General features: G+C 47.9%; 1 protein-coding gene across 2 annotated transcripts in view; it reads right to left on the bottom strand.

Annotated features, from left to right (window-relative positions):
- The window catches only part of MXD4 (MAX dimerization protein 4), a 39,342-nt gene extending 27,024 nt beyond the window's left edge, over positions 1-12,318 (bottom strand). The window contains exons 1-3 of one of the 2 annotated variants that reach the window (XM_061993098.1): positions 12,144-12,318; positions 11,384-11,552; positions 2,167-2,196 (exon numbers count right to left, since the gene is read on the bottom strand). In XM_061993098.1, coding sequence (XP_061849082.1) covers positions 2,167-2,196; positions 11,384-11,552; positions 12,144-12,207 — 263 coding nt within the window. In that variant the 5' untranslated portion in view covers positions 12,208-12,318. The remainder of the gene's footprint in view (positions 1-2,166; positions 2,197-11,383; positions 11,553-12,143) is intronic. The other variant, XM_061993100.1, reaches the window with a different exon arrangement.
- Between the last annotated feature and the right edge of the window lie 380 nt (positions 12,319-12,698).

The raw sequence follows: 12,698 nt of genomic DNA, 5'->3' as shown, positions 1-12,698 counted from the left end.
GCTTCTGAGCTGGCAGGGCAGGGCTGTGCTGGGGGAAGAGGATGGGTTCTGCTCCAAGGACCAGCTGCTACACTATAGCTGGGAATCTTCCATTAAACTTTACAAGATTCAATGCAATTTTTAGTAAAAGAGAGTGAAAAACAGTAGGGTTGGTATGATCAGCACGTACACCCACAGTGCTGGAGGAGGAGGGTGTTAACGAAAAAATTAAAATTACAAGAGGCCTTCACAGCAAGAGATGAGGTAACTGGGATTGTCCACACCTCATCTGCTTCTGTGAGCACCCATTTGCACACACAGGGCTCTTGCACTAACCTGCAGGGTCTCACCAGGAGCAGTAAAAAGCTGGCTTCAAGTATAGCCTAACTGTAGGAGGTACAGCAAGCAGCAGCGGCTACAAATATTAGTTGTATAATCACAAGACATACCTTGCAGTTTACCTATTTTGACCTAGACATGGCAGAGAACAAGAAGGTGGCAAAGCAAATAGTATATGGTGCAGCTATGACAAAGATACGACACAGAACTGAAAGCGAGAGCAGAGGGTGAATAATGAATAGATGCTCCTGCATCTCGCTGCAAATGCTGCTGTGCCTCATTTACTCTGTTGCTTAAACATGTTAAGGCAGAGCAGAGGGAAGAAGAGGCAACTCCATGCTTGGGTTATAAAAATGACTGGAAGGGGAAAAAAAAAAGGGAATCTGTAGTTTGGATGACAAGAAGTCAGTAATGATGAGGCAGGGGAAAAGGAAGAGATGGAACAGAGTATCTAGAAAGGAGATGGGGATAAAAATGAAAGTGAGAAAAAAGCACAGTTGGGGCCAAAGATTTTCTTCTCTTTTCAAGAAGTGTGACTGAAGGACAGAGTTTTTCATGAAGTTATTTTCCTGAAGATTCTGTCAGCAGAAGTTATGCCAGCTGACTTCACTGCCTTAGCCAATGCACGGCATTCTGCAGCCCAGGCCTGCATTTGTGAGCCTGAGCCTTCCCCAGTTCCTCTCATCTCTAGGATGACCACGTGGCTATTAGGCAGAGCTGTAGTTTACTCATATTACAATTAAACAAGGAAAGCATGTAGGCATGCAAGGGAAGTGATGGTCTAGCTGCTACCTAACTGCAGCCACAGAACAACACACAAAACCCCCCTGTGAGTTCAATCTCGTGCCACCAACCACGTTGCCCGTATTTAGAAGCATGCAAATAGGGTTAACTCAGATTCATACATACACACATACACACACTGCTTGCTCTCTTGGGATGCATGAAACCTGAAAGACCAGAAACTACATGAAAAACAACAAAAAAAACTACCCAAAAGAGAGTTTGTCCTGGTGCCTGGGTGGTAAGTAAAAGACAGGTGAGCCCAGAGATGGTGAAAAGACAGGCACCTTCTGCACTCAGCAGCTCTCTGTGGGCACCTGCAGGGCACCATACCCTGGGAGATTTCTACAGCTAAAAAAGCCCTTCTGCAAACAAACTCTGACAAGATACAATAGATGGTAAACACTGCCTCTAAAACCGAGCAAACATGAGTTCTTTAAAAACCAGGTCCCCGGGGCCTAATGAACGTCCTCGGTAAGTAAGCAGAGCTTTTCACAGCACTGGGGACACACAGCCAGGGCTGCAGCTCTGCACTTGCTGATGTCTGGCCCACACACAGCTCTTTGGACAGGATGTGTACCAGCAAGGAAGCAGACAGAGGGGCAAAACACAGCTGTAGGTACTTACATGCAAGATGAATATTAACTGCACTTTAGGCATACTTCAGAAAAAACCAACATAGAATAACCCCGTGTGACACATTGTTCCCTGAAAAATCGTCCACCCTCATCACAATCCGACTTTTATTGTACTTAGAGTGTTTAACACCTCTAGCAAACAGTTGCTGCAATCAAATTCTTTATTAGTAACATTACAGTTAACCAGTGACACCATCAATCAGCCCAAAGCTCATTATCAGGGACGTCTCAAAAAATAACATCCCAAACAAGAGGAAAAAAAGCCAGACAATATTATACCTGTCAGGCTTCAGTTGATTTTAAGAAATCCAGCTTAATAAACTATTCAGTGCAGAATCAAAACGATTTCAACAAAATATTCCTCAATAAGCATGGTAATTCTGAACTCAAACACACATCTCTTAATTTGCTTTTTCTCAAGACTTACCTATGTTTTTCTAGTTCGTTGTGTGATGACCTATTAAAAAGAGAAAAGAAATATTAGACAAAATGATAAATAAACCAGAGTTTAGAATATTTAAAAGCCAACATCTGCACAAGCTGTAAAAGAGCTCTCTAAAAGATGTACTTATACAGATTATGAAACAGTTTTGCTGTTAAATTGGTTCACTTTTACATCCTTTAGATTCTTCAAGGTATCAACTTGATTTTCATGAGTAAACCGTGGGTTTGGGGTGGGGAATTATAATAAATCTGCATTTATTAACATTCAATAGATTCAGAGCCAGAATTGGACATTAAAAAAAAAATGAGCAGGTTAGTAATAAAAACAGCCCACAAGACTTTCAGCTGTGAAGAAAAATTATGAGGGGGCAGAAGGTGTTAGAAGATCTAAATGGTAAATGGGTAAGAGGAAAAAGCACCCAGAAAGACAGCTTTCAAGCCCACAGAGAAGCTGAAAGAAAAACCAGCAGCTAACCACCCCTGGTGCTGTTGTCATCTTAATGAGACAAAAAAAAAAAGGAGGAATCCTCTTACTTCTTCTGGGTCTAAAAACAGGCAAAAAAGAGAAAGAAATCACAGTCTCTGAAGCGACCACATCAGTATGTTGCTCTCTTCCAATGTGCTAGATTTGAGATGGCTGCTTTTCACAACCAATATCTCAGGGGTTTTTGCTATTAGAAGGCAGCCCTAACTTCTTGGAGGATTAAGGTTTGGGTTTTTTTTTTAATTGCTCCACCTGAAAATAGTGATTGTATTTGTTTATACAGCTCAGACTAAAAACACTCCCCAATAAAACGAAGTTCTTGTCGCAACTTCAAAACCAGCAACTTCCCGGACTTTTGGTTTTGTCCCACTGAAAACATGCCCAGTACCAAAGGATCAAAAGACAGAAAGGCAGTGGCAGCTGTCAAGTGAGCAGGGGCATCACAGGGTGAGAAAGTCTTCCTGCAGGAATGCAGGATCTGCCCTGCAGCAGGCTGCTCTGCCTCTCCGCCAGCACACACACGCATGCAGCTGGATGCTGCCGACTGGCTGGGAGTTACTGATGACACAGGCATCTCTCCAGCCATAGAGAGGGGAAAAAGAAAGCAAAGCTCATACAAAGAAATACCCAGTGAACAAACCAACTAGCAATTTATTTCAGGCTGGTGCAGCTCCTGATCCTGCATGGAATGAGGCAAACTGCCCCTCTGCAGGAAAACTCCACAGCTCACAAGGTTCAGCACTGCCGTTAATCCACTTTCACTGGGAAGCATCTCAGTGCTGCAACCAAGACACCAGCTATATCAACTTTGTATCTTTTTTCTGAAGACCATATGAATGCTTTCATTACTTTTTTAAGCTTGTGGCATCAAGTGAGCCACAACCAGGTACTGTGTGCATTCCCACAGTGTCGTGTAACTGCTCCTGACCAATGCAGCAACACTGAAAGTTTCCTTACACATTCTGTGCTACATAAACCGGTCAAGGTGCGTTGGGTTTGCTGTGATTTACTGCCTTTGCCCTTTCACCATAATAAGAGGATATTGCTTTTATTTTCCACTCCTACACATGCAGAAAAGAGATAAAACTTTTTCTCTACGAATCTCGTCATGGAAAGTGACAAACACTCTGCCAAATCCACCAACATTTATGAAAATACACAGAAAATGACACCTTCAGGAGAGAACCATTCTCCCCAAACACTCCCAACAGGCCTGTCCAAAGCACAAAGACACCGTTTGCAGGGAACTCTGGAAGAGAGAGGAAATTCAGGCTGGTCTAGATTCATCCCTATGGCATGACCTCTTGGCCACTTTCGGCAATGATGCAGGAAGATGAACACAACCACTGTAACTGGCACCTTCCGAGCTGCCTGCTGTGGCAGAGCTCAGGCCCAGCTCTGGTGAGCGTGCGCCAGTGGGAGAAACATCTGCATGGAGTATTTTGCTGGGCTAAGAGAGGATGCAGTGAGCAGCTGGAAGCCCTCCTGCATGCAGCACACCTAGGAGGCACCTCTGGTTTGTGAGGAGTGACCTTGGTGTCAGCCTGGCACATGTCCTGCCAGACCAGCTCTGGAGGGGCACAGCTGACCCCTGGTCATGCCACCAACAAAACAGAGCAGCAGCGAACATGTGCCTCTGCAGATACCCTTTTGGCATCCAGGAATCAAAAGCAAGAGCTTTGACATTTACCTGACAGTTGCTCCATCTACAGAGCAAGTTAAATACCCTATTACAAGCACAATGGGGTTTTGTTGGGTTTCTTTTCAGAAGAGATGAACCTCTATCTAAATACTGTTTGTTCTCACTTTCACTGTCTACAGAACAGCATATTACAGGTATATCCACGTCCTACTGCTCTTCATGCAACCTGAAGTGAGGAAAAAAACCCACAATAACTGGTTTGCATACAAACCAGTACCCCAAGCACTACTTCTGTTTCTAAATTGAGTCTTTTAATACTTCAGTACAAGGCAGATGTAAGTCAAGACTAAGGAGATGGATATATACACATTTATATAGAAGAGACAGATAATATGCCTGTGTTTCAGACAAATGGTCTGTAAAGCCCTTCAAAAGAAACTGCAAGAGATGGAAGATTTCTGATGTTTAGCTTAAGTTCACTATACTGAGTTCTCTATCTCCAGGCAAAACCTGGGTGACAGCAATGAAGGAATGGTGTCAATAAAAAGGTTCAGAGAAAAAGAAATGGAAAAAGCCAACAATAAATAAAATCCTCGGCAAAATCACAGATTCAGAAGGAATGCTGATGCTTAGATTGCATTGTAGACCTGAGACAGCCCTAATATTCCATTTGCAAATGCCAAACAGATCACAGGCTATGAAGCAGCAGTTAAATTTTCTTTGTTAATAAATTGTCAAAGGAAGATTTGAAAGAAGGGGGAGGAGCCAAGTAAATGCAGATGTTTGTCTGCAAGATGCTCTGCAACTTCCAACAGCGTATCTCCAGAGCTGTCCTCTTCCACCACCCTCATCCAAACAAGAATTGTAGGTATTACATTTGAGCATTTGGTTTGTTTAATCAGGGTGCTAACTGTGATGGATAAGCCTAACACAGACAAGTCCTTCCCAAAGTCCACTTTCTACCAGTTTACAGTGAGCCAGCAGGACCTGCCCACATGCATACTAGGTTCCAGTTTCACTGTATGCACAGTGTGCTGCCTGTTTCATTATTAAGACACTTTCACCTCCTCCTCCACCTCTCTGCCCCATCAGCCAGTGCACCTTGGCAGCAGGAAACCAGCACAGCTCCTGCCCAAAGCTGGGACGTACCAGCAACGCTGCTGAAATGTCTTCCTCAATGATAATGGATGCCAGGACTGCTGTGGTGGTTTAACCCCAGCTGCCAGTTGCCAACAAATTTTAAAGCACTACAGGGAGCAAAACAGGCTAGTTAACAAAGTGTTTAAAGCAGTGGCAAACACTTGGCCTGTGCTAGGGCTTTCTGGTGCTGGCAGGATGCTCTACAACCCCTGTGCAAAGGGCACAACTCCATCTAACATGGCATGGCACTTGGAGAGCTACATGTGAACTACACTGCCTGCACTTCACTTTCTGTCCAGGCCAAAAGAGTAAGAACAAACAGAGCAAGAAGTTTGACAAGGTGCTACAGGTTATGTGTCTGCATCCAGTTCCCACTCCCAAGTGGGCTGGTGTATATGAGCATGCAGCTCATACACCCACAGCCTTGTCTGGATGTAACTTCTACACAGCTTTGCACTGGAAGGATCCTGATTTGCTTCTAGGGAATTCCCTGGCAACATCTATAACTTGCCATGGGATATATCCAAAAGCATTACGGCTCACCACCTGAATCACCAGAGATGAGGAGTGGTGCAATGCTAAACCTGAGCATAAGCACATGTCCTGTCCAGTATTCGTCACTCCTGGGTTTGGGTTGAGGGGTTTTTTTTTGTTTTAAACTAGACACGTTGCTTACAGCCTGTCAAAGAAACAGCTTGTATGGAATTAATCCACTAGAAATTACTTTTGCATTCTCCTCATAGCAAAATGTAACTGTCCCTGCAGACTCAGCTGGGATCTGGGAACCAGGCACACTGGCACAGCCTTGTTGCAGAGCTCTGGCTCCTTCAAGTTTGCACTGCCACATGTTTGCAGCAGCAAGCTCCAAACACACTTCTAACACGGTGGCCATTTGTCTTCCTCAGTTGCACAAAGCACTCCAACTCCCAGGCAAGGCAGACCCACTGCAGTTCTTTAGGGGTGACAGACCAGTTGGGGAGATGGATTACATTATGACTAAAACGCATCAGTTTTAAAAACAAACATGGTGATTATCAATTGCTGTCCCTCTGCCACCAGCTTTAGGAAAGCAAACCCAAAGACATCTATCGTATTCAGAAAGCCAGGCAAAAAAGCGAAGGAGCTGTGTCTGCACAGTCTGGTTTGCAATGTTTTATTCTTGGCCTTCCACAAAAAAAAAAGAAAGAAGGGGGAAAAAAAGGAAAAAAAACCCATAAAAATCAGGCTCTGATCCCTAAGCTGCTTTGTGTGGGCACAGAACAACATCTGCAGAGAGCAAGGGGCTCACTCAGCGAGCCACAGGTTGATCTTCACTGTGAGCCAACATTAACAGAGGAGTTCGGACATTAAGCTCTGTTTTTATTTGAAACACTAAATGTAGCTTTCATCTTTTTTTTTCTAGATATAACCCTTTTCCAGAACACAGCACAAAGTACAAGTCTATTTATGTAACACATGAGCAAAAATATTAATTAATAGATATAGAAGATATATTTATAAACCAGCATTTCTTTTTCTCCCCCTCCTTCACTAAATCAGCTCCTAAATTTACAGGCCAACCACACTGCACCACCAACGTCCAGTTCCTTTCTCTGCAAGTAAATTTAACTGTGACCTCAGTAGACTGGCATCTAGCACTGAGATTTTAGTTTTCATTTTACCTTATTTCTGACCCTTCCGTGGCAAATCATCTGCCTGAGCTCCCCCGTGCACAGACGGACACGCACCTCACACCCACACACTGCTCACACCACCCCACACCTGCCGAGTGTCGTTAGAGCCAGGGCAGAAGCAAGCCCAGTTCTCTGCAGGCTGGTGTGGTTTTCTATCCAAGTGCCTTCCCTTGTGAGCAAACGTCACCGAATTTCAGATGTGTGTCACGTTCCTCCTCGGCACATTGAGCACGTGTTACCTCCCCATTTCCTTGGATCAAACAGCAAGCCTGGGGAGGGGGGGGAGACTTTTGAGTATTTGTTATTAATATTTCCAAAGCACTAAATCCAGCTGTTTGTTCGATGCCTTTTCTTTAATTCCAACTTCACATTATTAGGCTGCACGGCACTGCTTTAGGAACTACAGCCACTGCTCTGTGAAGAGGAGATATTTGTTATACTGTGGTCAAATACATGATAAGCACGAGTGTAACAGGAAGATGTGACCTGGGTTTACCTCCCTCCAAAAGACAATCTCATGCCTTTCTCCAAGCTCCTGGCCTCTTTGCAAAACAAGAGTCCAGTTTCACTTGCCAGAGGATTTTGGTCAAAGCTAGCAGAGAGGAACAAGTCTGAATCTCAGCCGAGGATACGGTACGACCGGCAAACCGGAAAGAGAGAGAAAACAACGCAGTTTGGTTTGTGTGACATGGGAAAGGGCACATCATAGGAAACTGAGTGAGGAAGAAACATATGAAATCAAGGAATTGTAATGTAGAAGTGAAAAAGAAACGGCTAAAAATTGTGTCTGACTTCTACCAATAATCCAAAGAATATTGTTTAGCAACAAACCGCTAATGACCGCTTCCAGTTTTGACCCGAAGCTATCAGTGGACAAAGCAAAAACGTTACGCTCCTGCAGTGGACAGAAGGCTTGCAGGTTTTGGTTAATTAAATGCAATTCTGCTAGTATTTTTCCCTGCATGAATCCAAACTTGTCAAAATTACTTCTCACTTAGTCACAGTCCAGAGGCCAGTAAGCTTTCAGCCCAGACCTGAGCATCCTGTCCAAAGGGCACGCAGCCTTCCTCCCCCTTCTCCTGAGGGTCTGGGCCTGGCCAGACCTTTGACGAGAGGATGGAGGTCTCAAGATAGGATTTCTTCCACGAACATCACCACCACCTCGGCAGAGGACGTCCATCAGTGCCCTCGCTGAACTATGGGGCAGCTGTAGGCCATCCCTGCCCCGTCCTCGAGCCTGCAGCGGCCGCTTGGCACACCTGGACTGCCTGGGGTACGCTCTTCCTCCCGCACAGGCAGGCAACATGGGGGAGAAAATACAGAACAAAGAAGAAGGGTACAGCACACCAGGCTTCCTCACATCTGACAGTTTTTCCCCTCCTCCCATCTTTTCTGATTTCCCAAGAATGAGGAGGAAGATGTTTTTCATGCTTTTATATATGTACAGCTCACAAAGTACGAAAAGCTGAACGTGTATGTATATCTCCATCTCACTTTTTAACCTGATCGGATGCTGCAAGCAGCAAGACACAAAAACAGACAATGAAAACAACAACAAAGCCCCTGCAGCTTTGAAACATGCAGCTATCTGCTCCTTTCCTACCCCTCCAATCTTAAGTATCTATTTTCACATTTAACAACACAGTAAGGAGGCAGAGATTTCGGACAGGCAGGCAATCGTGCCTGCCCACGTCTGATGCTCCAAACCCCGCACGTTTGGAAAATGGTTAAAGCGGAACAACGTGGACAAACACTTTGCCCGGTGGTTCACATCGCCCAACGACCACTCCAGATCCTCTGAACTTTGGCCAGTCGTCTCCCTCTGTTAATCTTTGAGTTGCTTAGGAAGATTTAACTGTATTACCAAAAATTCAGACTGTAGTCTGGGGCTCCTACCCAATAATAAGCCTGGAAGGTCCCAATAATAATAAACAAGCAATGCTAACGTAGCTCACGCATGTTAGGCTGGATGTTCAAACACAAGGATAACTTCTGCCCCTCAGATCTAAGCTCACAGGCAGACGTGAGCAGATGTGGGTACAAAGTCAGTAAACACCATGCAGAGGTACCCACAGGGCCCTGCTGCTGCACCTCCATCCCTGAAAGAGCAGGGTGCTGCATAAAGCAACGCATCTCCGATTCCCAGCCCGGCACCGGAGCCGAATCAGGTGAGCCACCATCCCCTTCAAGGGTGGTCACCCTCAAAAGCCTTTCTCAGCAAGCATTCTGCTGTCCTGTAAAACAAACAACTCATCCCTAATCACTGCAGCTAGAAGAAAAGAAAGTGTAAGTAAACAACACACACTGCATGCCGCAGGAGGGCATTTCTGAGGCTGCCACTGCTACAGAGTGAGAATCTGAGCAAGAGACTGAACAGGTAAATATAAACCCACAGGCAGAGGAAAATCAGGAAGGTAACAGCGGCAGACGTGTGTGGCCTCAGCTTTAATAACGCTAGCAAACCTACAGCCAGAAATCTTTTAATTCTGCTGTATTTGATAGATTACAAATCCTCTCCTAAAAACTCCTGAAAGCAGCTTACAGTTCAGACAAATAACTATTTTGCAGGGGATGACAAGAGACCTAAGAACAGAAACGATGGAATAATAGCTCTGTAAGCAATACAGATTTCTTGAACGCCAGAGACAGGACGGACGAAATCGCTACAACTGAAGGAGGATTTCCAGCTGTAAACTGCTATAGGACCTGTTTCAGTTTTTTTGGAAGGCAGCAAGCACACTTTATCAGAAAATAATGACAAATCTTCAGGGGCAAAGTGTCTCAGGAAACAAGACACGCCTCCCACTCCTGCTGACTTTCTTTTTTAAAATGAACTGACGTCTTCTCTGTGCTCCAACATGAGACAAAGAATTCAACTGAAACAACAAAAAATGTAGGAGTGCTGCAAGTAACACCCCCCAAAATGGTTGCCTTGCTCAGAGCAGGGGCGTAGGGGAGCGATTCGCTCCCCCTCAGTTACCTCCAAGCCACATTGCCCAGTCGCAGTGGGCATGAGCAGGGCGCTCACCAGCTCGTGTTTTTCTCTCGCCAGCTTTTGATTTCGCTTTGCAACCTTCAGGTGCCCCACGAGCAGGTGCTGGCCCTCTGCCCCTCACCCAGCCCCAGCTGCCCGCTGCCGTGCGGGATGCCCGCCCGAGGGGCGAGAGCAGAGCGGGCCCGCCGACACTCACGGCTCGTTTGGAAAACAAGTCACGTGCAAGCCGAGTTCATTTTAGGCTATTCTACAGGAACCACCATCCAGCACGACCGTGCAGAACGCAGCCTGAGTTTGGGAGAGCATCACCTCTCAGGGGCGAAGCAGGCCCAGCTGGGCACGGCCCTCGGTCCTCTCCGAGCAGCCCTGTTAGAGCAAAGCGGAGCAGGCAGAGCAGAGGGCTGGAGGAGCTCCCAGGCAGGGGCCGGCACTGTCCCTGTAAGACAGCCTCCTGCACGTACACAGCCGCTGCCCGAGCGGCAAACAAAGCTGCAGAGAGCCTGCGCACAGCAGCCCCTCCGCTCATGCCATCGCAGCACAGGTAGCGGCTGCGGGGAAAACAACGATACCACCGCTACCGCGACAACGAGGCGGACGATAATCGCGATAAACAACCACCGAGGCATGCACTTGGACGGATCCGCATGCGGCGGGGCGGGCGGCCGAGCTGGCAGAAGCCCTGGAGAGGTCAAGTTCGCTCCGGCACCTTCTTGCTTAACAGCGAGAGGAGAAGTTGAAGCGCGCGGGTGGGTGTCCCCGCGCCGCGCCGCGCCGCCCCGCACACGCTCCCCTGCGAGCGGCCGGCGCAGCGCCGCAGCCCCGGGTTGCCTGTGCTGGGGCTGCCCGTGCTCGGGCTGCCGGGGGGCAGGCGGCCCGAGCGCTGCCTGCGGTTTATAAATAAATGCTGGGGGGGGCTGTGGGGGGGTGGGGAAATTAGTGCCATGCAAAGAGAGGTCTGGGTGGTGATTACGGTGTTAAGATGTGCAGTAAAAGCTCGCTGTCGGTGAGCGCGGAGCAGAAGGAGCGATGAGGGCGGATGGTTTAGAAGTGCAGTGAGTACTAAGGAGATGGTGTACGCGTGGCAGTGTTTATATGAGAGATCAAAACAGAGCCAAGCCCATCCAAGGAAAAAAATGGCGACTACCGGGATGGGGGAAACTAAGACACTGGATTAGTGATTATTTTTCATAAATGTATGCACTGCAAATAAGCTAGACACACTGGAAAAGCTGCCGATTCATTCTGAAAAAGCCGTGCGGCTATTACCTGTTATTCTGGGATTTTCTGGCCATGGTGCCTGCCTTTGTTTTCTTTCTGGAATAGTCACTATCGAAGGGTAACACTGATGCATAGCCATGTTCTGCTTCTAGGGACAAAGTCAGCATTAGTGGCAATATATTTTTTCCATGCATTTTTTTCCTCCTTTGCAGGAACGCTAGGGTAAAGAACAGAATTTTTTCCGGTTGATTTGTTTGGATTTTATTCTGGCATCTCTTAAAGAAGCAAGACAAAAAAAAAAAAGCACCCCAAAACAACTGGGTAAACCAAAAAAAAACCAACCCAAAAACCCTCAAGGGGAAAAAAAAGTGCCGAAATTAGGAGGATTATTTGAGTGCACATTAAAAACGAGGCGGATCATGCAAACCCTTGTCACGCTGCGCTGGGGGGGGAGGGGAGAGGAGCACTGCCATACAATTACCGACTGCCACACACAGAGAAGTGTGAGGTGTCCTGAGCGCTGCAACACACACACCATCCCCATCCGGAGCTTGGCACAAAAATAACCGACTGCTTTTACCAAAAAAACACCCCAAAACCAAAACAAGCAAGGAGAAAGGGCAGCGTTCCTCCCCCAGCGCCGTGGCTCTGGCGAAGCCCGGGTCAATCCCGTGGCGCCCGGGCAGGTGAGGGCCCGGGGCTGGTTCCCCCGGCCCGGGCCGCCCGCCGCTGCCGCCACACAACAAAGGCCGAGAGCGGCTGAGAGCGCCTGCGGGTGACTGAGGGACTGCCCGCCTGCGCCCAGTACCTCGGTCTCGTCTCTCCAAGTACTCGGCCGCTTCCAGGAGAATTAACAGAGAGTTCAATTCCATGGCTGCCTGTGCCGTGCCGAACCCCGAGCCCCCCGTCGCCCCGTGTCCCGCACCGCGCCGAGTTCACGCGCGGGGGACTTCCAAGCCCCCGGTTATAAGGCACCTCTCTCAACCTACATTTGACACACAGGCGACGGGCAGCCCCCGCCGCCAATGGGCAGCCGCGACTGGCCGCGGGGGCGGGACGCAGGGAGGCGGCCCAGCCAATCGGCAGCCGGAGCACCCCCTCCTTTTCCGCTGGCCGGGGCAGGGAATGTTGACAGATCCCCGTCCCCCGCTCCCATTGGCTGGCCACTATAGTAACAATTTAGAAGCCGAAGCTTAGCAACAGCACGTGGTGGCCCGGCCCCCGCGCTCGCTGAGTGGCCGGCTTCTTGCATGTTAAGCAGGTAGCGGCCGCCGATTGGTCCGCGGGGCGCCATGCAAATGAGGGCGAGGAAGGGGCCAATGGGGCGGGAGGCGCGTGCCGCGCGGCCGGAGGCGGGGAGGCG

This window comes from Colius striatus, chromosome 3, assembly GCF_028858725.1.
Source record: "Colius striatus isolate bColStr4 chromosome 3, bColStr4.1.hap1, whole genome shotgun sequence".
In the NCBI taxonomy this organism is placed as follows: Eukaryota; Metazoa; Chordata; class Aves; order Coliiformes; family Coliidae; genus Colius; species Colius striatus.
Note: the sequence above shows the minus strand (reverse complement) of the source record. Positions and strands in the feature narration are given on the sequence as shown.